The sequence below is a fragment of the Myotis nattereri genome, assembly GCF_964212035.1.
Source record: "Myotis nattereri genome assembly, chromosome: 2".
Lineage (NCBI taxonomy): Eukaryota > Metazoa > Chordata > Mammalia > Chiroptera > Vespertilionidae > Myotis > Myotis nattereri.
The window spans coordinates 110,028,859-110,052,769 of NC_138076.1; the positions used below are offsets into that span (position 1 = coordinate 110,028,859).

General features: G+C 40.9%; 2 protein-coding genes across 3 annotated transcripts in view; both read left to right on the top strand.

Annotated features, from left to right (window-relative positions):
- The window catches only part of XPO4 (exportin 4), a gene marked incomplete at its 5' end in the record, with an annotated part of 144,193 nt that extends 134,218 nt beyond the window's left edge, over positions 1–9,975 (top strand). Inside the window, 5 exon segments of the mRNA XM_081083558.1 lie at positions 2,898–3,016; positions 4,329–4,459; positions 4,984–5,101; positions 5,509–5,601; positions 9,014–9,975. Of these exon segments, the coding sequence (XP_080939684.1) occupies positions 2,898–3,016; positions 4,329–4,459; positions 4,984–5,101; positions 5,509–5,601; positions 9,014–9,211 (659 nt within the window). The 3' untranslated portion in view covers positions 9,212–9,975.
- Positions 9,976–18,171: 8,196 nt separating this feature from the next.
- Positions 18,172–23,911, top strand: part of EEF1AKMT1 (EEF1A lysine methyltransferase 1) — a 33,281-nt gene continuing 27,541 nt past the window's right edge. The window contains exon 1 of one of the 2 annotated variants that reach the window (XM_081083552.1): positions 18,172–18,262. The gene's annotated coding sequence lies outside the window, so the exon portion shown is untranslated. Of the gene's footprint in view, positions 18,263–18,441; positions 18,881–23,911 lie in introns of those variants that run through there. The other variant, XM_081083554.1, reaches the window with a different exon arrangement.

The window sequence follows — 23,911 nt, forward strand, 5'->3', positions numbered from 1 at the left end:
TATGTTTCCATTGATTTTTAGAGAATGTGGAAGAGAAAGGGAAAGGCAGAGAGAAACATCAGAGTGAGAGGAACACTTTGATTGGTTGCCTCCTGTATGAGCCCTTACCTGGGCCCCGGCCAGGGAGGAGCCTGCAACCTAGGTACATGCCCTTGGTCAGAATTGAACTCAGACCCTGCCATCGGCAGGCCAAGGCATTATCCACTGAGCTAAACCAGCTAGGGCAGGATATGACATTTCTTAGCCCTCCAGCAGCGGACCTTCGTTTTTTTCTCCAGGAGTGTGGTGAAAAACCCTAGATCACCTTTTTGGATTCTTATTACCCAAGTTACTAAGAATATTACCAGTGGCATACAGGAAGCTTAACCAATGAGCGGTCAGAAAAGGTGTTTCCTCTGTAGTTCACACCAATCCCCGGCTTGCCCCCACCCCCGCCCCAGGCCTGACGCCTCTGGCCCAGGCTTCAGGCCTGGGCAGGGGACCCCCATCTCCCTCTGATCACCAGCTCGGCCCCCCACCCAGGCCCCTCCGATTGCTGGCTCCGCCCCCTGCCCAGGTCTGATGCCTCTGGCCCAGGCTTTAGGCCTGGGCAGGGGACCCCCACATCCCTTGATCACCGGCTCCGCCCCCCACCCAGGCCTGAAGCCTCTGGCCCAGGTGTCAGGCCTGGGCAGGGGACCCCCAGACCCCTCCGATTGCCGGCTCCACCCCCTGCCCAGGTCTGACGCCTCCTCCAGAGGTGTCAGGCCTGGGCAGGGGTCCCCCATCTCCCCTGGATCACCGGCTTCTGGGTGGCTTCTGGGGCCGGCCTGCAGCCTGGGATGGCGGCTCCCACTGGCGGCTGTGCTGTCCCGCCCTGCCTATAGTATGCAAATTAGCCGCCATCTTTGTTGGCGGTTAATTTGCATATTGTGCTGATTAGCCAATGGGAGGTGTAGCGAAGGTACAGTCAATTACCACGTTTGTCTATTATTAAATAGAATTATTGACCCTTTCCTCCTTATTAAAAATTTTTTATGACTTTTTTAAAAATATATTTTATTGATTTTTTACAGAGAGGAAGGGAGAGAGTTAGAGAGTCAGAAACATCGATGAAAGAGAAACATCGATCAGCTGCCTCCTGCACATCTCCTACTGGGGATGTGCCTGCAACCCAGGTACATGCCCTTGACTGGAATCAAACCCGGAACCTTTCAGTCCACAGGCCGACGCTCTAGTCACTGATCCAAACCGGTTTCGGCAAAAATTTTTTATGAGTTTTTGGTGGCTGAATGGCTTTCCACATTTGGGAATTTAATCAATTTCACTGATATTGGACTTCTGAAATATTTATGATTTTACTTTTATAAATAGAGATACATAATCATTTCTGTGGACAAATCTCTGTCTGAATTTCTGATTATATTTTTTAGTATATACAGTGCTCAAAAGGTTTTTACTATATAGCTCTTAAAGGTAACTATCACACTATATCCTGACCAACATGTACATATTATCCTTTAAAAGTCATCTTGAGCCCTTGCCAGTTTGTCTCAGTGTATAGAGTATCGGCTTATGGGCTCAAAGGTCCTGGGTTTGATTCCGGCAAAGGGCACATACCTTGGTTGCAGGTTCCCCCGCCCTGGCTGGGGCAAGTGCAGGAGGCAACTAATCAGTGTATCTCTCTCACATTGATGTTTCTCTCTGTTTCTCCCTTTCTCTTGTACTCTCTCTAAAAATCAATGGAAAAATATCCTCAGGGGAGGATTAACAACAACAAAAAAAGTCATCTTGAATTTAATGAATCAGAAATAGTAACTTTAGTTTTGGCCAGTTGTTCAGTTGTTAGAACATCAGCCTTTGGACCGAAGGGTCGAGGGTTTAATTCCCTGTCAAGGGCACATACTTTGGTTGTAGGTTCAATCCGCGGTCCTGGTTAGGGCATGTGCAGGAGGCAACCAGTTGATGTGTCTCTCATACCGATGTTTCTCTCTCTCTCTTTCTCTCCTCTTCTCCTCCCCCCCTCCCACACTCTCTCTGGAGATCAATGAAGAAGATATCCTTGGGTGAGGGATTTTTAAAAAAAAATTGCATTGCTTGATTAGAATGAACTGTTTTTCATTGGTTGGTGGTTTTGTTAGATGTTTGTTTATGGACTTTTCTTGATTATCTGTTTAGGTCTTATGATTCCTACTAATTTATAGGCATGGATTAAGGATAATAAACACTTCATCCTGGTAGCTCTTTTAAAAAAAAAAATGACTTTCTCTTTTATATAACATATTAATTTCCATATTTTCCCCCATTCCTTTTCAGCTAAAAAAAATTCCACACACGTAAGAGATAAAATAGATATTATTGTGGAAATTAATTAATTCATAGTGCGACTAGTGTGTCAGTAGAGTAGATTTACTTTTCACAACATTGATTTAGCTTTAGTTTTCTCTTATTATTTTAAATATATTTTTTATTGATTTCAGAGAGGAAGGTAGAAGGAGAGAGCGATAGAAACATCAGTGATGAGAGAGAATCATTGATCGGCTCCCTCCTTGAACACCCCATACTGGGGATTGAGCCCGCACCCGGGCGTGTGCCCTGATCGGGAATCAAACTTTGACCTCCTGGTTCATAGGTCGACATTCAACCACTGAGCCATGCCGGCCTGGCAGTTTTCTTTTATTGTTGAAGAGTAGTATTTGATGTAAACGCAGAATACCATCTATATAGAGTACTCTGAGACCTTAAAAAGTGAAATACAGAAGGGTGACCCAGGCAAGCTTACCAGGTGTCCTATTATCCCGTCAGATTTATTGTGGCTTAGGATTCAAATCTGTTTTTCTTTCTCAAGGGTAGAATGTATCCAACTTTGCAAATTTGTTGATGTTATGGCTGTAAGACTGCATGGTTTCTGTTTATAGATGAAGTGTTTAGGGGACATGAGCCGGGGCAAGCAGCAAGCAGGTCTGTGTCAGCAGCGGATGTTGTTTTATATGGAGTCAACCTAATTCTGCCCTTGATGTCACAAGATCTTTTGAAGGTAATTGAAGAAAAGAAAGTGAATGTGAACATTAAAATGTGTGTGCTCTAAGTTTCAAGATATTTTAGACAAGAATGTGCCTCTGATTTAACTAAGGGATATGAATACCTGTTTGATAAGTACACATGGAAATAAAACATTTGAGTTACTGTTAGTAACATTAACACTCATGTTTATAGCCCAGAACACAGGCCCTCACTCCTGCCCCAGAGTCCTGCATTCAAAATAGGTTACTACAGAAAAAATGGGGCTTTTAGAAACTGCATTCTAATGTTAGCAGTTTTGATTCCCTCATCATTTGTCATTAAGCAATTAAAGTTATGTTAGATGTTCAGGTGTACACATTCTTTTGGTACTTGTTGAACATTATTCTCAGGTTGAGGGATTAAGCAGTGGAAGGAATTTATAAGTCCCTCCATGTAGAAATAGGATGGTAAGAAACCAAGACTTATACAGTTTTTAATTTTGTACCTTTGGACTGTGCGGTACCTTGCTTTTACCACTCAGTTGGGTGTGATGGTAATGAGGCTGCCTTTCTTAGCCCTCTTTTCATGAGATGTCATAGGAGTCTGAAGCTGAGGACAAGGACATGAATGGAGAGGCAGAGGGAGGTGTGTTTGCCTGTGTACATGTGCACAGACAGTGGGGGCGAGAAGTGGGGAGGGAAAAGTACGAGTGTCAGAATGAGAAGGCCATAGATTTCCAGACCATTGCTTCCTATTCATTCTCATATTCTCTCTCTCTCTCTCTCTCTCTCTCTCTCTCTCTCTCTCTCTCTCTCTCTCTCTTTAAAAATATGTTTTAGCTGATTTCAGAGAGGAAGAAAGAGGGAGAGAGTTAGAAACATCAGTGATGAGAGAGAATCATTGATTGGCTGCCCCCCCTTGAGTACTGAGCCTGCAACCCGAGCATGTGCCCTGACTGGCAATCAAATCATGATCTCCTGGTTTATAGGTCAATGTTCAACCACTGAGCCACACCAACCAGGCATCTTGTATGTGTTTTTTAAAAAATCATTATGCACTAGCCAGGTTGGTTAGAGAGTAGTCTCGATATGCCAAGGTTTCGGGTTCAGTCCCGGTCAGGGCACATAGAAGAATCAACCAGTGAATGCATATAAATAATTGGAATAAAAAGTCAATGTTTGTCTCTCTCCCTCTTTCCCTCCTCCCTCTCCCTTCTTTTCTTGTTCTAAAATCAATTTTAAAAATCATTATACTTACAAGCTTGCCTGTTATTGTTATTGTTTTGTATTAAAGAAAATAAAATTAGATAACATTAAACATCTAAATATTTAATTTTTCTTTTTCAGTTTCCAACACTTTGTAATCAATACTACAAATTAATTACATTTATTTGTGAGATTTTTCCTGAAAAAATACCACAGCTTCCTGAAGACCTTTTTAAAAGTCTGATGTGCTCTCTAGAACTGGGAATGACTTCATATCCTTTAAATAGGCATTGTTACCACTTATCACGTGGGGAAAAGATTTTACCTAAAGTTTTAAAACTTTTTATTTTGTATTTCAGTTTTATTTCTTAAAAAAGCCACCATCTCTATAACTGCCCTAATTCTGTGTTTATTTTGTTGTTAGTTTATCACATTCATTTTCTCCTTTCACAGATTCCAGGGACATTTGGCCCCTGCTTCCCAAATAATTTCACATACTGTTGCTGGGTGTCTGATCTTAGTTACCCGATGGTAGAAAATAGCAAGGCTTTTATCAATGTGTGCCTCATAATCAGAAACATGCTGGAAGTCTCCAGTTGCAGACCCCAAACACGTGTGGATCACCTCAAAACCTTGGGAGTCTTTTTCCACTTAGCTCAGTAAAGGCACATTGTTCGAACTATAGCTTACCTGCATTCATTTCTAGAAATGCACTCCATGTGATAATAGCTGTAATTTTGGTCTTGAATATATCAAGTTTGTCTCTTTGCATTTGCTCTTTGACCTTCATGATCAGAATGAGCTCGGAGGTTTGCCAGCTGTGCCTGGAGGCCCTGACTCCATTGGCTGAACAGTGTGCAAAAGCTCAAGATACAGACTCACCACTGTTTCTAGCAACACGGCACTTTCTGAAGGTAAGGTGCTTGGATAGTAGGTTGTGAGGTCACCTGCTTTGATAAGGACTGTCAGTACACATAAATCTTCCAAATCAGGAAATGCTTACCTTCTTTAATAGTCACTTTCTATTCACTGTGTTTTCTGGAGATCCACTTTCTGGACATGTAACTCTCCACTTCTACTTTGTATTCTTAAAAATTGATGTAAATATAATGGGTAGTTGGATAATTTAATTATTATACCACAGGTAGTCACATCATATCTTATTCTTGGATTTTTAAAAACAACATTTTCTTTAATTTTCAGATATATTTAATGAACACATACCACCCTCTCTTTTTTTTTTGGAGCAGGGAGGAGCTGGAGGACTATGTAATTTTTGTGGTGTGTGTCTTTATTTAGCGGTTTCCTTGTGCACTTTCAGCTGGTTTTTGATATGCTGGTTCTGCAGAAGCACAACACTGAGATGACGACAGCAGCCGGTGAGGCGTTCTACACGTTGGTGTGCCTGCACCAGGTACGGGCCGTAGCTCCTTGGGGCACTGGTCTGTTAGAAGGAGATGATTCAGATCCACGGTGGGTGTTAACCCTCCAGATCTTAGGGTATCTCTGACTCAGATCTGCAGTTCTGTTGCAGTGTAGTCCTGTTTCTTAACCTCATTAGCTCTGGCTTTTTTTAACTGGACAAGCTGTTTGTCAGTTAATAAGCATTGATTATCCCTTCTGCACTGTTATGACCCGTCCTTTGCCCTAAAGCTTATCCTTACACAATTGCTAGGAACCAGGAATCAGATATGAGAGGATAATGGATATGTGCTTCTCTCCTTGAGGAACTCAGTTTTGTAAAAAAAAAAACACAAGATGAATGAGACGGGGCACCCAGAAGAGACTGCCTTCAGAGAGCCGGGCAACAACAGTATTTATTCCATACTACAATATGGAAAATGTTCTTCCCTTACCTTCACCTCCCTTGCCCTCCCTTCCTTCTTCTTTGAGACTTTAAAGACTGAAGCAGTCACTGATGTGGGGCCAATATAACAGAAGAGGAAAAGTTATGCTGGCTCACCCATTTCCCTTCCCTGTTGTACATGCCCATCAAGTATATGTGAAGAATCAGTTTCCCAAAACCTATCCCCCCCATTCCTCACACATGTCCTAGCATGACCAAGTGATGAGAGAGAGAGAGAGAGAGAGAGAGAGAGAGAGAGAGAGAGAGAGAGAAAGAGAAACATCAATGATGAGAGAGAATCACTGATCAGCTGCCTCCTGCACACCCCACACTGGGGATTGAACCCGCAACCTGGGCATGTGCCCTGACCGGGAATCGAACTGTGACTTTCTGGTTCATAGGTCAATGCTCAACCACTGACCCAAACCAGCAGGTCACTAAGACTTTTTCAGAAAGTGTAGAGGCCACCCTGGCTGGTGTGGCTCAGTTGGTTGAGCATTGTCCCATGCACTGAAAGGTTGCTGGTTCAATTCCCAGTCAGGGAACATGGGTGATATTTCGCTTTCACATCAATGCTTCTCTCTCCCTCTCCCTTCCTCTCTAAAATCAATAAAAAAATCTTTTTTTAAAAAAGTGTAGAGGCCATGGCATCTGCTATGACTGACCCTCAGGGCTTCATTTATTTTCTCTTTTAGAAAGATAGGATTTCAAAGCGATTGTTAAAGTACTTGAAGGCCGTCTTTAGGCAGGCTCCTGTACTGTTTTTGCAGGTGTTCAGAAGTTCACTTCCTGAGATGATGCCCATCCCACTAACGGGCCTTTCTGACATTTGATTTCCTGTTCTTACTAGGAAAATACATAAGTCATTATATTCTGGTTGCCTTTTTTTGCTGTTGTTAATCTTCACCTGAGAATATTTTTCCATTGATTTAGAGATTGGAAGGTAAGGGGAGTGAAAAAGAGACACATTGATGTGAGAGAGACTCATCGATCTGTTGCCTCCTGCATGCACCCCGATTGGGGCCAGGTATCAAGCCTGCAACTGAGGAAGGTGCCCTTGACCGGAATCAAACCTTCAGTTCGAGGGCCAACACTCTATCCACTGAGCCAAACCGGCTAGGGCTCTGGTTGCCTTTTTAAAAACATATTCATACAGCCCTAACCGGTTTGGCTCAGTGGATAGAGCGTCGGCCTGCAGACTGAAGGGTCCCGTGTTCGGTTCTGGTCAAGGGCATGTACCTTGGTTGCGGGCACATTCCCAGTAGGGGGTGTGCAGGAGGCAGCTGATCGATGTTTCTAACTCTCTATCCCTCTCCCTTCCTCTCTGTAAAAAATCAATAAAATATATTTAAAAAACAAAACAAAAACATATTCATACATGTAGAACAGAGAACAGGAGCTTGGGATTGGTGAGGATGATGTCCTACTATTTTGGCTCAGTGACACAGCCAGTAAACATTAGCAGGGACATGGATTGAGTTTATTCTTGTTCTCCCGTGAGCAGGCCTGTCTCTTGGAGGGGGCAGTGAAGGCAGCCATTCTGGCTCCATGCCTGGGTGTGGTAGGGTGCTGTCCCCTGCTCTTCTTTTCCAATTGTAACTAACATGGTTTTACCATTTTGGTCCATCATGATATGCCAGGAAGCTAATGAAAAATAGTGGCAGACCAGCTTTCTTCAAGAAAGCTTATTGCAGTGGCCGGGTGGCTCAGTTGGTTGGAGCATCATCCGGTACACCAGAAAGGTTGCGGGTTTAATTCATGGTCAGGGCATATACCCAGGTTTTGGGTTCGATCCCTGGTCGGGTCGCAGAAAGGAGGCAACCAGTCGATGTTTCTCTCTCACATTGATGTTTTTCTCTTTTTTTTCTCCCTTCCTCTCTCTGAAAACATATCCTCGGGTGAGGATTTTAAAAAGAGAGAGTTTATTTTAGAAAGCTGCCCTGCTTTCATTTCCTTTAATGCCTCACCCACACCTCTGTGTAAGGCAGTGGCTCTCAACCCTCCTAATACCATGACCCTTTAATACAGTTCCTCATGTTGTGGTGACCCCCAACCATAAAATTATTTTCGTTGCTACTTCATAACTGTAATTTTGCTACTGTTATGAATCGTAATGTAAATATCTGATATGCAGGATGTATTTTCATTGTTACAGATTGAACATAATTAAAGCAGAGTGATTAATCACAAAAACAATATATAATTATATATGTGTTTTCTGATGGTCTTAGGCGACCCCTGTGAAAGGGTCATTCGACTCCCAAAGGGGTCGCGACCCACAGGTTGAGAACCGCTGGTATAAGGCTATATTATGAAGGGCACTAACAATATAAAAGATACACGCATCATATCCCTGTATTTGTTAAGCTCCTCCTGTCCTTTTTTCCGGAGCCGCTGAGCCACAATGCTGGTTTGAGCTGCATGTGCATAGTCATTCAGATTTTCTACTTCCACTTTGAGAAAGGACCGAAATACCCTTCACCCACTCTGCCACCTCTCACCTGCATTTGTGTGACCCGCTCTCTGCAGAACTGCGTGGACGTAGTGTCTGTAGAAACCTCTCGGAAAATGTCCAAAGGTTGCAGCTTAGGTTATATATAAAATGCAAAACAAACATGAATAATGTGCTTTGAAAACACAAAGAGGCAACAAACACAACGAAATTGGTAATACATTGCTTCTGGAGCCAAACAGCCTGGATTCTTGCTCAGAGGCAGTATGATTTTGGATGTGTTAGTTAATCTTACTGTTATATAAACTTCCTATAAAACAGGTATATAAACAGTACTTGCCCCGTAGGGTTGTTATAGTAGGTGAATTAGCAATGGCAAAGGCTGGGATGGAACCTAGATTATGTGCTAACTGAAGAAGAGCTGGCAGACCCTGCCTCTTAGAATCCCACCATCCAGTAACTGATATGACCTACGTGTCTGATGATTGAGCAAGATGTGTTTTTATATGCACTTTATCTCTTCAATAGGCCGAGTACTCTGAATTGGTTGAAACATTGCTGTCAAGTCAACAAGACCCGGTTATTTACCAGAGATTAGCAGATGCCTTCAACAAGCTCACTGCAAGCAGCACCCCTCCTACGCTGGATCGGAAACAAAAGATGGCTTTTCTAAAGAGTTTGGAAGAATTTATGGCAAATGTTGGTGGTCTCCTTTGTGTAAAATAAAGAACAAAACTCTATGCTTAATTTAGATCCTTTCTGCAAAGTGCACTGAATTGCTAAAAGTTGACTTGAGTCTCGTCCTGTCCTTCAGTTTCTTGGCCATTGGGGTTTTGGAGAGTTTGACATGCAACGAATGCAGTTGAGATAGGAGAGCTCAGCCTCAAATCAGCGTCTACTATTAGGTGTTACCACAGTCGGTCATAAGTATTCTGTAGGTTTTGAATGGTGATTTAACATTTTCAAAAGGAAATATATATGTGCAAACAAATAAGGGCACCATGAAATCATGTTCAGTGCCTTTTCCCTCTTTGTCAAACGTTAGGTGACTAGCCAAAGTTTAAAATTTTCGTTGTGAAACATTAGGTGGCTATGTTCGGTGATGTTTCTCAAACGTTGTCCATGGACCATCTGCAGCGCTGAGGAACTGGACCCAACTGAAGGCCATCATTGTCAGAATTTCTGTTTGTGGGCTCTGGGTTTTTTCATTTTAATAAACTCCTCCCCTTTGTCACCCCAAAAGTTTTGAATCAATGCGAAAATTCTGAATGGGTTTTGTCCTGTGGTGCTTTCTTCCCTGTGATTCAGTTTGAGTCTGGCAGGAGGGGAAGGCACTGCCAGTGCTCACTGGCCTGTAACGGGCTGGTGAGCAGGTTTTGTGGAGTACAGGCCTCTAGTCACACTCTGACACCTGAACTTAAGGAGGAAAATGCATGTATATTTTTGTTCCATAAAATGAACTTTAGGAACTGTAGCCATTCCATTGCCTTAATTTCAAGAAAAAAAGGACAAAAAAACCCAACAGACTTGTTTTAGTAAGAAATGCAGTTTTGATGCTTCAGAGTTGGTTAGGATGTTAGCTACTCTGAACTTGGTGCCCTTTTGGTGGTGTATTCATGAGGGTTTGTGAGTGAAACAAAGGCTCATCCATATGTAGTCTAACTCTTCAAGTATATTTCTGTCCAGCTTTATATCCAATGCTACAGTATTTGGAGGATGGGAGTGACTGATTCCTGCAGATTTTAGACATTGGGGCATTAGGAGAAATAATTATGCTGGAATGGGTATTTTCTCATTTCATAGGAGTCTTGTAAATTTAAGAGAAAATTTTGTGTTGCTGCCATACTTCCCTTAAATTATGGAAACCACAGGCATATGAAACTGCCCACTGCCTTGTCCTTGTCACAGGGCACAGGGACATTGCTTCAAAGAGTGGGTGTCCTGCTATGCTCTTGACACCTCTATGCTAAACTGTCCATGGAATGTGGTGGGATTGCATTGAGCACATGCACCTTCACAGTGATTCTTTGTAAAACTGTGTAGCTGCTATTAACAGTTACAGTTACCAAAACAGGAGCATCTAAGTTATATCCAGCTTGGCATGCTACCTGAGGCATGTACCAATACAGAGCCTTGAGCCAGAACTTCAAGGACCATTTCTCTTAGTTGTCACCATCTAGTAACAGCAGAGGGGAAGCAAAGCATCTTAAAAATAGCTAGGAAAAAAATATGTCACTGTTGATAAAATATGCATATTGTATTTTTTAAAATACTTTGAACCATGTGTTCATTTTTAGATTTCTTCTTTATTTCCCCTTATGAACATGAAGTCATCTGCACCAGGCACCACTGTTTTGCATTGTTCTTGATGTGTGGTCTCCCAGCTCCGCACACCTGCTCAGTGGTTGTAAGCCTTGCCTGTCTGTGTGTGATGAGTGTAGTCCCTTTGCCAGAGGGTACTGGGACAGGCAACTGACTAGATAGGTCCACTGGCTTTGACAAAACTATAATCAAGTTTTTAAAAATAAAGATGAAAAAAATAAAGGTGAGTAGAAAAGGGATGCCTTGGGAAATAAAAAGGCATCTGTATTTAATAACTATTATCTAGATGGAAATGTATGTGCTTAATTATCCTAGATGCTGTCAATAATATTGCAGTGTAATTAGACGACTTTTAAGGAAAACAATATGTACTTGGGATTGGACCAAATAAGCCTTAAGATATCACCAGAATGTGATTAGTGGCAAACAGGAAAAAAGAGACAACACCATTTTTTAGGTAATGGGGATGCCACTTAACTGCAATAGCTGGACACTTTTCTGGTGTTTGTGTATGTGTTTTTCTGATTGGTATTTGCTTAATTTGGGTCGTTATCTTTTTTTTTTTACTTTATTTTTATTGTTGTCACTATTACAGATGTCCCCATTCAACCCCCTCCTTTGCACACCTCTACCCAGCCCCTGTGCCCCCTTTCCTCTGATTATCACACCGTTGTCTATGTTAATGGGTTATGCATATATGTTTTTTGGCTAATCCCTTTACCTTCTTTCATCCTGTCCTCCCATTCTCCCTCCCCTCTGAGAGCTGTCAGTCTATTCCATATATCTATGTCTCTGGTTCTATTTTGTTTATCACTTTATTTTGTTCATTGGGTTCCACATATAAGTGAGATCATATGGTACTTGTCTTTCTCTGACCAGCATATTTCACTTAGCATATTAACCTCCAGATCCATCCATGTTGTCTCAAAAGGTCACATTTTCTTCTTTTTTTAAGCCTTCTTTATGGCTACGTAGTATTCTATTGTGTAAATGTACCAGTTCTTTTTCAGATGTTTATATATACATATTTTAGTTTGAGTATTCTTTCTATTTTGTCCAGTTTTGTCTGTAGCTATGCTTATTGACTTTTCATTTTTGGAGGTTTTGTTTTAATGCTCTTTGCCCTGTGGGGGACAAGAACACTGACTTAATTTTAGTAAATTAATTTTTATTATTAAAACTGACTGTTGTCCAATATGAACATTATTTGTGCTCCCTTTTTTATATATGTTAAAGGGACATTGTCAAATATTTATTTAGAATTTTGTCTTATATGAAACTTCTGGTCATATATAGTAACCTTTGTCTAGTTTTCAGTTCATTCTTTATTTGATTTTATTTTCCTGGGCCAATTTGTTTCCCAGGGCACAATCTCTATGGACTTGTACTTTCACAATTGGTATTCATGTAACAGCACTTGTCACTATACTCCTGTAGCCCTGTTGCAAGGATTGCTTGCTTGCTTGCTTGTTTGTTTTATGGTTTTTCTGGAACAGTACTTCAGTGTCCTCTTCACAGTTATTTGGGTCTTTATTACTTGCTGTCTCTCAATCTGTTGGAAGACAATGGCATGTTAACAACACTGCATTGAGTTTTGTCTGGTAGAAAGTGTGACATTTTATGTAAAAAAAAAACACACCTTTGCAATCTTTTTCAAACTAATTTTAAGAACTTAGTCTTACTTCGTTGTAAGCCATTATTACATTATTCTGTTAAAATGAGATGGTTACTACTCTTTCACAATTTTCATTTCAAAACTGAGCATCTCTCTATGATACCTTCCCCTAGTAACACTCCTTACTATCCTTTTTTGTTGCTGTTAATCTTCACCAAAGGATTTTTTTTTCATTGCTTTTTTTGAGAGTGGAAGAGTGGGAGCTGGGGGAGAGAAACATCGATGTGAGAGAGACACACTGATTGGTTGCCTCCCACATGTGCTCCTACCGTGGTGGGGATTGAACCTGCAGCCCAGGCACATGTCCTTGACCCTGAATCCAACTGAGACCCTTCGGGGTTCAGGCTGATGCTTTGACCACCGAGCCACACCAGACAGGGCTCTCCTTAATATCTTTGATTGACCTTTCTCTTTTACAAAAAAATAACCAGTCTATATTTGTAATGTTACATTTCCCATTTCTGTTAATACTTGTATGAACCCCTCAAGTATTGAAGGGAACTAGCTGTTGATTTCAAGTCTGAGTATCCTAGTAGACCATGTCAATTGAACCCTTAAAATACTATTTTTTCTATTACAGTTTTACTTGTTTCTGTTTGCCACCTCTGTCTTTAGAGGTGGTTGTCATTAGACCTTACTAAGTTAGCTGTCTCTGATGGATAGTTGTCGTTATTGGTTCCTGAATGAAATATTAACTATTTAGGCAGCAGGAACCTCAATACTTCTTAGGGTTTTTTTCTTAACTAGAGAATAAAGAATTGATTTGGATATGAGTTTTTAATATAACTTCCTATAAATTCTTCTAAAAAACAACAGAGCTGATTTGAGGATATAATGTTTTAAATTATTCTAAAATATAAGTGGATATCCTCTGACTTGGTAATAACTATGTTCTGAAAACACTGATTTTCTAAAATAAAAAAGTCTAAATTAGGTTTATTTTCTGAGCTCAAATTGATATGAAGTGCTGTGATTCAAGTTGAACTTTAAACAGTTTAATTTACATGTAGTTCTGGTCGATTATAATAGAGACTCATGACATATTTAGCCAAAGCATATATTTGGTTCAGGTAAAGACACAAAGTTAATAATGAGCATCCATTTTGCTCTAGAGTACTGGTGGAGCGATCTGTTTCTGACCTTTAGCTCCCTATCTAAGTCTGAAGACTGAGCTACATGCACACGTGTTTGTCCGCCTCACCTCCTGGGGTTTGCTCTTCACCTATTCCTAGGCCTTCCTAGCAGTGGAGAGGTTTTCTCCTTTTCAGTACACTTAGGTCTCAGCTGTTAGGAGCTGTCAGGTATGTACTATTAGCTAACTTTATAAGCCTGAAATTAAATACTGCACCTGTACTATGTATCTAACATGGACCTGACCTCAAGACTGTTCTGAGCCTAGGCTTCATGGTGTGTCATCTACCACATAAAGTTGTGACAGATTGCAAATATTGGTGTTGCGATTCGGCTCTCTGAACAAAGGGTCTCCATGCAGTGAGTGTGTGGTTTAATCGTCACAAAGTGTTAGCATTGCTACCATTCAGCATGTGTAAAATTTTTTAAATTTATAAATATTAAACATTTAAACTTATGCTAAGACTTTTCAGTTTTTTTTGAGAGACCCAGGGACAAGTATATGGCTTAAATATTTACTTCTATTAACATTACTAATGAAGGTATAAGGTATAAAGTTGCATTTCATTTTTTCAAAAGATGCTATAATACGATTTTAGGAAATAAATCAGGGCTATGTATTGAGCCAGTTAAAGGCTGAATATCAAATTGATAAAATTTTATTTGTATTTTTAAATCTATAAATGGGAATTATGTGTCTTTTAACTAAATATTTTTATTACATTTTTGTTTTGACTGTGTGTGATTTGTTCGTGGGTATTTAGACTTTTATGAAACTGATTGAAATGGTGCTTTCATTTACCATCATAGAATGACTGACACTGGGGACATTATACAGTCATAATTTAAAATAAAAAAATGATATATCTGTATAGATAAGATTTGCATTACCTTCTGTGAGAACACCCAGTCCTGATAGAATATTCGGAAAGAAAACGTTTTGTTTACATTCTATAATATTCAATGTATTTATTTTTATTTCAGCTTAGTCTTAGAAACAATGTCAGAGTTATCAATTAAGTCATTGGAGTTGGGGCGTATTTGCAGTAAATATTTTTAGTGGTTTGGATCATTCTTTTTATGGCCTTTCAGGGAAAGTGGAAAATTGCCATTCTGCTGTGTCAGACAGACTTTCACTCTGCCTAATCTTAAATCTTGTAAATATATGCACTGAAAAGTTAATTTTTTAAAAAAATCCTCACCCCAGGATATTTTTTTCTATTGACTTTCAGACAGAGTGAAGGGAGGTAGAAGGAGAGAGGGGTGAGGGAGGAGAGGGAGAGAAACATTGATGTGTGTGAGAGAGAGAGAGAAAGACATAGACATCGATTGGTTGTATACCATAAGCACTCTGAGTGGGGCAGGGATCGAACCTGCAACCACGGTACTTGTCCTATGACCAGGAACCAAACCCAAGACCCTTCATTCAGTCTGTGGGCTGATACTCTAACCACTGAGTTAAATAGGGTGAAAAGTTAATTTTTTAAGAAAGAAAATGTGTTTTAAATATATATTTTAAACTTGATTTTGCTTTGAATATTAATTGATTCATAATGCTATTTCTTAGGTTGTATTGAGATTTGATTTTACTCCAAGAGTGGATGTAGAAAATTTAGGTTTAAGAGGACTAAGCAGAGTTGTATTGAATTTCGTTTTCCCTCTTTAATTATCAAGGGCAGGACCTGGAACACAGGCTAATAGTCACCTGGTATTTGCAAGCCATAGATGATTTTAAAGGCCCCAAATATAAAAATTTGGTATTGTCTTTTAAAAGACATCTTTAAAGTAATTGTGCTCTTTAAAATACAGTTGGTTTATATTGACTGGCTTACAAATGATGCCTTGGTGTGTTGATTATGCATCATTTGTTTATTTTGTAAATATTGGATCGTAGATTGGGTCAATGTAAATTCTTTGTAATCTCAAATGGTTGTTCAGTTTTACTTTCTTTTAAAACTAAGTGGAAGTAAAGGGCATATTTGAAATTTATGAGAAAACCTGCTGGGACATTCCATACAGCCTTAATGACAATGTACTGTCTAACTTCTAGCACATAAATCATTTCCCTATTGAATTCTTTTCATGTAAGTTATTCTCCCAAAGGAAAAATTTTAAACACGCTGAGAAAACATAATAGTAGATACTCAATAAATTCTGTTATATTTAAAAATTCATTCTAAGAACAGTTTGTTCCATTAGATAAGTGTGTCTTTACACAAAGTTTAATAACTGATAGTCATTAATTTTTAAGTACTGTGATGTCTTCACATACAATATGACTCTATAGCCCCTGCCACAGCCACTATGGTGGTATTTTGAGAGAGTTCGCTGTATTTTCTTTTTTAAACAAGAAAATTGATCTACTTAAGGGTATTTCTGCTGAATACGCTCATATCAATCCCACAACAACTACAAAAACCCTAACAGTGATTTCCAAAGGCAGTTTCATGTATCACTATAAGTCAAATAAATTGGAGAAGTAAAACAAGTTTATATCTTGTGTGAAGTTAAGAGCTTTACTACACTGCCCTAGAAGGTCTCAATCAGATTTCCTCAGTTTATGTCTTCTCCAAACATCAATGGGTCTAGAATATGGGAACACCCTTTGCAACTTAGGTTAATTTGAGTAATTTGGTGACAAAACACTTGAAGAATGGAAGAAAAACACATGAATCTGTCCTTGTAATTATAGGTAATTAGTACTTTTTAAAATTAAATTGATTGGAGTCACATTGGTTAACATGAATATACAGGTTTCAGGTGTGGGTTTCTGTTTTTTAAAAATGAAAATAGAGTCTGGCTTCATCTTAGATCTTTACAGAGTAATCTTCATTTCTTTTATGCACCTTTTCTGAAGAGTAGCATGATGAACAGAAATCACTCATAAATACACAAACGGAATAATTCCTGAATCAAAACAGATCTGAAAGCATCTTTTCAAGTCCAGTTGACTTAAGCGATTTTCCCTTTACTTCAATGAGAATCAAATTGCCTTTGATAATTTAAATTTTTTATGATTTGTAAGAACCATTAAATTACGGTGCAAATGTTTCACCAGGAAAATTCATCTTCATGTGTTACTGTGAACAGGCTGGCTAAGTAATCAGCACTGGTGGTGGAGGTATAATTGAACTTCTTGACTTCCTGGTCACTTTAATGATAAAAAGCATCATAAAACACACTACAGGAAGGTAACTGTTGCATCTCATATGCTATGAAAACAATTGAAACTTAAAGTTTGAAATCTATTTCAAACCAAAAATTGCTTTAACATGGTTTTTAAATTATAGGCCAAGACAGTCTCCAATGTATGGAACGCTACACCTCTTAAAAATATATATACTGCCATAAAGTTGGTTCATGTTACTGATTTTTGGTTTGTTCTATGTATTTTCTTTCCTGCTCTTTTGCTAAGTTACACCTGATTTTGAAACACTTGGTGTAATTGACTTGTCATCACTTAAAAGCCATCGAAGTCAAAAGTAGAGCATGGAGCTCTAGCTGGTTTGGCTCAGTGGATAGAGCGTCGGCCTGCGGACTGAAGGGTCCCAGGTTTGATTCTGGCCAAGGGCACATGCCTGGGTTGTGGACTCGATGCCCAGTAGGAGGTATGCAGGAGGCAGCCGATCAATGATTTTCTCATCATTGATGTTTCTATCTATCCCTCTCCCTTCCTCTCTGAAATCAATTTAAAAAAAAAATTTTTTTTTAAAGTAAAGCATGGGTTGCCATAGACCAGGAAATGGTATTTATAATTGAAATTATGGTACTTCCCAAGTTGTAAACCGGTTTTATATACTGTTATTTGACAGCTGAGTCTTTTATTTATATCCTCAACTTATGCCAGAAACGACTTAAGGTGATTCTGCAGAATATATAAAACAGCACGATAATAAAGTTGGTTAAAAAAAATGAAGGAAAAGTAGGTACATAATACAAGTTGAATGCCTTCTTAAATGGAAAATAAGTCACGTATGATTTGATGCTGCCAGGTTTAACAAGTACTTTGCTGGAGGTTTTTATACTGAAGGAATGCCCGCAATAAGGAAGGTTCTTCTGGGAGGTTCGCGGCAAGTCTCCCACATATAGAATTATTTCCATAGAGAAATGTTACTGCCTGATAGATTACTCGCCAAATCAGTAGCTAACCTTATTTCAGCGTGAAAACAGCTTCTATCTCGTTTGGTCACTGACTGGACGTTGCTTTCGCTGTCACCCCCAGTGGAAAATGCGCATGGCTGGACCTAGTAACCACGTTGAGTTTGGGAAGGAAATTGATTACAGTGGAGACCCTAAAATAAAGTTTTTCTAATCCTATCAACATTATAAGGCCTCTCACGTCTTGATTTTTCTATTAGAAGATTGAGTAGACAGACCAACGAAGCCCTCCCTGATAGATGTTTGTGAAATGTACATCTCCCCAAGAACAAATAGGTTCCCTGTATTTCGCTTGAAAAACCTTAAGTTTTCATTGGATTGCCACCTTTCGTGGAGGGAACAGAGCTCCGCCAGAGTCAGCGCCTGCGCACTGCTAGCGCCGGAACTGACGCGTTCCCTTGGGCCAGGGGGTGTGCGCAGGCGTGAGTGCCGCTCGGCTGGCCCCGCCCACTCCTCCCCCTACCCCTCTGGGTTACTGTGCGCGCGTGGCGGTGAGTGGACTCTCCCGGTTTCCGGGTGCGGTTTGGGCGGCTGGGCAGTTAGTGGACGGCTACCTGAGAAGTCTGTGCCGTAGAGGGTTGTGCGGGCCAGAGGGGCCGGGAGGGGCCGGGAGGCATGAGGAAGTTGCGCATCGATGACGGGAGGTCGGTAGACTCCGTGGTTACAAGGAGTGCAGAGGACAGGACAGGACTGGACGTTCATGATCATATCTCACAGGACACAAGTTGTACCTATATCTTAGTTTAAAATACGTGAGTACAGCTTTAGGCGGTGGGCAAATCCTGTAACGAAGACGGGAAGGAAGTGAACAGCGGGTACTTCGTAGGGTTAGTTGGAGGAGGGTTCTCCATAGGTGACCAGAAATCTGGGGAAGAATCCGAGTTAATGCTCTTTCCTCTGCACCGACCGCCTTCCCAGAGTCATTTGCAGAGAAGGTGATGATTTTTGTTGTTGTTAATCCTCACCAGAGGATATTTTTTTCCATTGATTTTAGAGAGTGGAAGGGAGGGAGGAGAGAGAGTGAGAGATTGAGAGAAAAAGAAACATTGATGTGAGAGAGACACATCCATTGATTGCCTACTGGAGGGCGGATCCAACCTGCAACCCAGGTACCTGCCCTTGATATGAGATTGAACCCGCGACCCTTTGGTCTGTGGTGACGCTCTAACCAATGAACCAAACCAGCCAGGGTGGGAGCCTGTACAGTTATGCAGTGGTGGATGGGAGAGTGGGCCTTGCTTTAAGCAAAGATCATATATGAAAATTGACGAATTTTACACATTTCTTTGCAGACCACATTAGTTTATGTTGAGTCAGATGCTGTGTAAAGAAATAGAAAGTGACCATACAGCCCATTAGGATCCTCTTCACCCCTGTTTAGGCTGTACATGATTGTGCCCATTACTTTACTGTGCTGTTCCATCATCTTCATGCTTTTCCTTCTGCAATCCTCTCCCTCAAGGCGAAAGTAAACCCCCTGTGGCCTCACTTTTATCCTCCATCCACACATGCTCTTTACTCTGATCCATGGCTCTAAATGCAGACTCACCACATCATCATAGTAGAGCAGTTTTTTAACGCCCTAGCACTGTTGACATTTCTGGTCACATAGTTCTTTTTTGTGGAGGGTTGTCCTTTCAGTTGTATGGAGTTGACCAGCTTTCCTGACCTCTACCCAGTAGATGCCAGGAGGACCCTCCCTAGTTATGATAACCAAAAAATATTTCCAGGCCTTGCCAAATATTTTCCTGAGGGACAAATCTTGCCTGATTCTTCGGTGAGTGCCACATAAGGCTCACTGTCAGTTTAATAACATAACACAGCACTTCTTAACTCTTGTACCTGAAAATCTCTTTCACAGAAGTTTCACAAATTCACTTAGAATTTTACTACTGCTAAAGATGTGATAAAGTAGTGACAAGTAAAAAAATTAGCACATTAACACTAAACTTCATTTAATTTAAACTTTAGTGATGTGTATCACATCAGCATTTCAATTTTCCCCACTTAACTAGTGATATACTCTTTTAAAAAAAAAAATTAAAACCTGTATTGTTGAGAGTATTACAGATGTCCCTCTTTTTTCCCCCTCCACCCCGTTCCTACCCTGCCCCACCCCAGGCCTTTACCACCCTATTGTCTGTATCCATAGGTAAGATCTTTGGTTTTTTTCTCTTCCTGCCCTCCCTCCCCCCTTCCCTCAGATAGCCAGTATTTTCCATGTTTCCATGCCTCTGATTCTATTTTATTCACCAGTTTATTTTGTTCATTGGATTTCTTGTTAGATTATTTTGATTAATAGATTCAATTGTTGACAGATATGTATTGCCATTTTATTCTTCAAGTTTTTTACCTTTTTCTTCTTCTTTTCTTCTTCCTCTTCTTAAAGAATACCTTTCAACATTTCATGTAATGCTGGTTTGGTGGTGATGAACTCCTTCAGCTTTTTCTTGTCTCTTATTTGACCTTCCATTCCAAATGATAGCTTTTCTGGGTAGAGTAATCTTGGTTGTAGGTCCTTGGTATTCATTACTTTGAATATTTCTTGCCATTCCCTTCTGGCTTGCAAAGTTTCTGTTGAGAAATCAGCTGACAGTCATATGTAGGTAACTAACTGCTTTTCTCTTGTTGCTTTTAAGATTCTTTCTTTGTCTTTAACCCTTGGCATTTTAATTATGATGTGTCTTGGTGTGGGCCTCTTTGGGTTCATCTTGGTTGGGACTCTCTGTGCTTCCTAGACTTGTAAGTCTATTTCTTTTACCAGGTAAGGGAAGTTTTCTGTCGTTATTTCTTCAAATAGGTTTTCAGTATCTTGCTCTCTCTCTCTTCTCCTTCTAGCACCCAATAATGCAAATGTTGGTTGCTTGAAGTTGTCCCCGAGGCTCCATACACTATCTTCATATTTTTGGATCCTTCTTTCTTTTTGCTGTTCTGATTGGGTGTTTTTTGCTTCCTCATATTCCAAGTTGTTGACTTCATTCTCAGAATCCTTTACTGTTGAATCCCTGTAAATTCTTCTTTATTTCAGTTATTGTATGCTTAATATCTGACTGGTTCTTTTTCATGTCTTTGAAATTCTCACTAAGAACCTTGAAAGTCTCAGGAAGTCCCTTGAAGCTCTCATGAGGATCCTTGAGTAACCTTATGTTATAACCATGGTGTTGAACTCTGTATCCAGTAGTTTGCTTTCTTCCATTTCTTTCATTTATGACGTGTTTCTTTGTCTCTGCATTTTGGTGGATTTCTTTTGCTTGTTGCTATGTATTAAGTAGAGTTGCTGTGTCTTCTGGAATTGGTAGAGTGGCCTTGTGTAATAGGTGTCCTGTAGGGCCTAGTGGCTCAGTCTCCCCAGGCACCTGAGCTGGGCACTGTAGGTGTGCCCCTGTGTGCACAGTCTTGTAGTTGAGCCTTGATGGCTATTGGTGTCGGTGGGATGAATTGACCTCTAGGCCAATTGGCTGTGAGGACCATCTGCGACTACAGTGGGAGAGCTGCTATCAGGAAAAACTGCTATGGAGCAGGACTTGCTTCAATGGGGCTTTGGTGCTCACTGAGTCTGCTCCTTGAGTGTGTCACTGTGGATGTGTAGAGTTGTAATCTGGTATGGTCTGAAGTTGTCCACCAGGTGCACTAGCTCTAGGGCCTCCAGGGAGGTGCAAAGTCAGCCACTGCCTGGGGCCACCCAGCAGGAGCTACAGAGAGATCTGCAGATGGCTACTACTTGTATTGGGCTTGGATGTGCCCAGGCGAAGCCCAACTGTGAAGCAAGGTGGGCTGGTGCTAGTGCCAGTTTTGGGGCTTTTATTGATAGGTTTGGGGCATGCTGACAGCTGTAGTTTGTAGTTAAAGATTTTACAGTCTGAAGCCTGAGCCAGCATAGGCCATTCATATGGAAAAACTGGTGCAAACAGCTTGGGTAGGGCTGCAAAGTGGATGGCTCGGGGTCTCAGGGAATCACCAGGGCAAAGAGTATGAGCCAGGTTGATGGAGACTCAGATATGGCCCCTGCCAGTCAGCTCTGCAACAGGGGAGCTCCCAGCACAGGAACAATGATCCCCGGGAGGACCCCTGTCTGGGAGAAAGCCACTTCCAAGTTCTTGCTTTGAAGCCAGATAATCCAGTTCCTCTGCGTATGTGTCTGGGTTCCCCAAAGCTGTCTGGTGCTGGAGCTCAGAGGGATCAAGTCTGAGTAAGTTTGTGTGCCGGCCCTTTAAAAGGAACTCCTGGTCTCCAGCAGCCTCCAAGTCACTCAGCCACAATCCCCACTGGTTTTTACAGCCTGAAGTTTCGGAGACTTCTCTTCCCAGCTCTGGAACCCTGGGCTGAGGGGATGGTGTGGGTCTGGGACCCCTTACTCCTCCTGGGCATCCTCCACAGAGATGATCTCCCTCCCTTCCGTGCCTCCACCCCTCCTGTCTCAGTGTACTTTCTACTTTACTTCTCTATTTGTAGGACTTCCATTCAGCCAGCTTTCAGGCCGTTCTGAATGATGGTGGTTCTGTAATTTAGTTGTACTTTTGATGTGGTTGTGGGAGGTGGCACATACTGGCGTTTACCTACACCACCATCTTGGTTCTCCTAGTGATGCAGTCTTGAACTCAATTCAGTGATGTAGGAAACAGACTATGATTGCTAATGTTGCAGCCCCTATTCTCCAGATGTTCTTCCATTGATCTTATTATCTAGCATATATTTCTATTTTTTATGGTCTTTTAGTGTCTCACTAGAATGTGCGTTGTAAGAGATAGGGACTTTGATTCCCATCACCAAGACAGTGCTTAATACAAGGTAGTGCCTCAGGGAACGATTATTAAATGAATGGATTTGATCAGCTTTAAAATAAACTTTATTTTAATTATTTTATATATTTTTATTGCTTTCAGAGAGGAAGGGAGAAAGAGGGACAGATTGAAACATCAGTGATGAGAGAGAATCATTTGATCAGCATTAAATCATTAATCGGCTGCCTCCTGCATGGTCCCTACTGAGGACTGAGGCCGCAACCCTGGCATGTGCCTTGATTGGACATTGAACTGTGACCTCCTGGTTCATAGGTTGATGCTCAGCTACTGAGCCACTCTGGCTGGGCTAAACTTTTTTTTTTAAATCTTCCCCGAGGATATGTTTTTCATTGATTCTAGAGAGAGAGACAGAGAGAGAAACATTGATGTGAGAGAGAAACATTGATCTCTTGCCCCCTCCCCCCACTTCTCAACTGGGGATGGAGCCTGCAACCTGGGCATGTGCCCTGACCAGGAATCGAACTGGCAACATTTCAGTGTATGGGGCGACTCTCAACCAACTGAGCCACACCAGGAATAGCTAAATTTAATTATTTTTACAACCATGAAAGACAGTTTTCTTAAACTGTTCTTTAGAATGGTTTGTTTTGTACTTAAAGTCACCTGGTGTTTTGTTTGTTTGTTTGTTTGTTAAATATAATTTTATTGATTTCAAGAGGAAGGGAGAGGGAGAGATAGAAACATCAATGATGAGAGAAAATCATTAATTGGCTGCCTCCTGCACGCCCCACACAGGATCAAGCCTGCAACCCAGGCATGTGCCCTGACAGGAAATCTAACAGTGACCTCCTGGTTCATAGGTTGACGCTCAACCAGAGCCACACCGGCTGGGCCATTTCTCATTTTAAATGGCTACTTTGTATCTTTTGGATACTCCTAGGCCTGGGGAATTTCTCCTATTAGAGCAGCCGTGGGCAAACTACGGCCCGCGGGCTGGATCCGGCCCATTTGAAAAAAAAGACCGTACCCTTTTATGTAATGATGTTTCCTTTGAATTTATATTAGTTCACACAAACACTCCATCCATGCTTTTGTTCCGGCCCTCCGGTCCAGTTTAAGAACCCATTGTGGCCCTCGAGTCAAAAAGTTTGCCCACCCCTGTATTAGAGTCTTGATTTTCCTGTTGCCTTTGGTGGCTTGTGCCTGAGGCCAAGATTGGATATACCTACAAAGGTCTTGGAATAGGAAGGGAGCAACATGACAAATATCTTGAATAATTTTTGCTGTCAAAACATCACTTGCTATAACACTTATTTTTTTTTAATCTTTTTAAGTATATTTGTACTGATTTCAGAGAGGAAGGGAGAGGGAATGAGAGATAGAAACATCAATGATGTG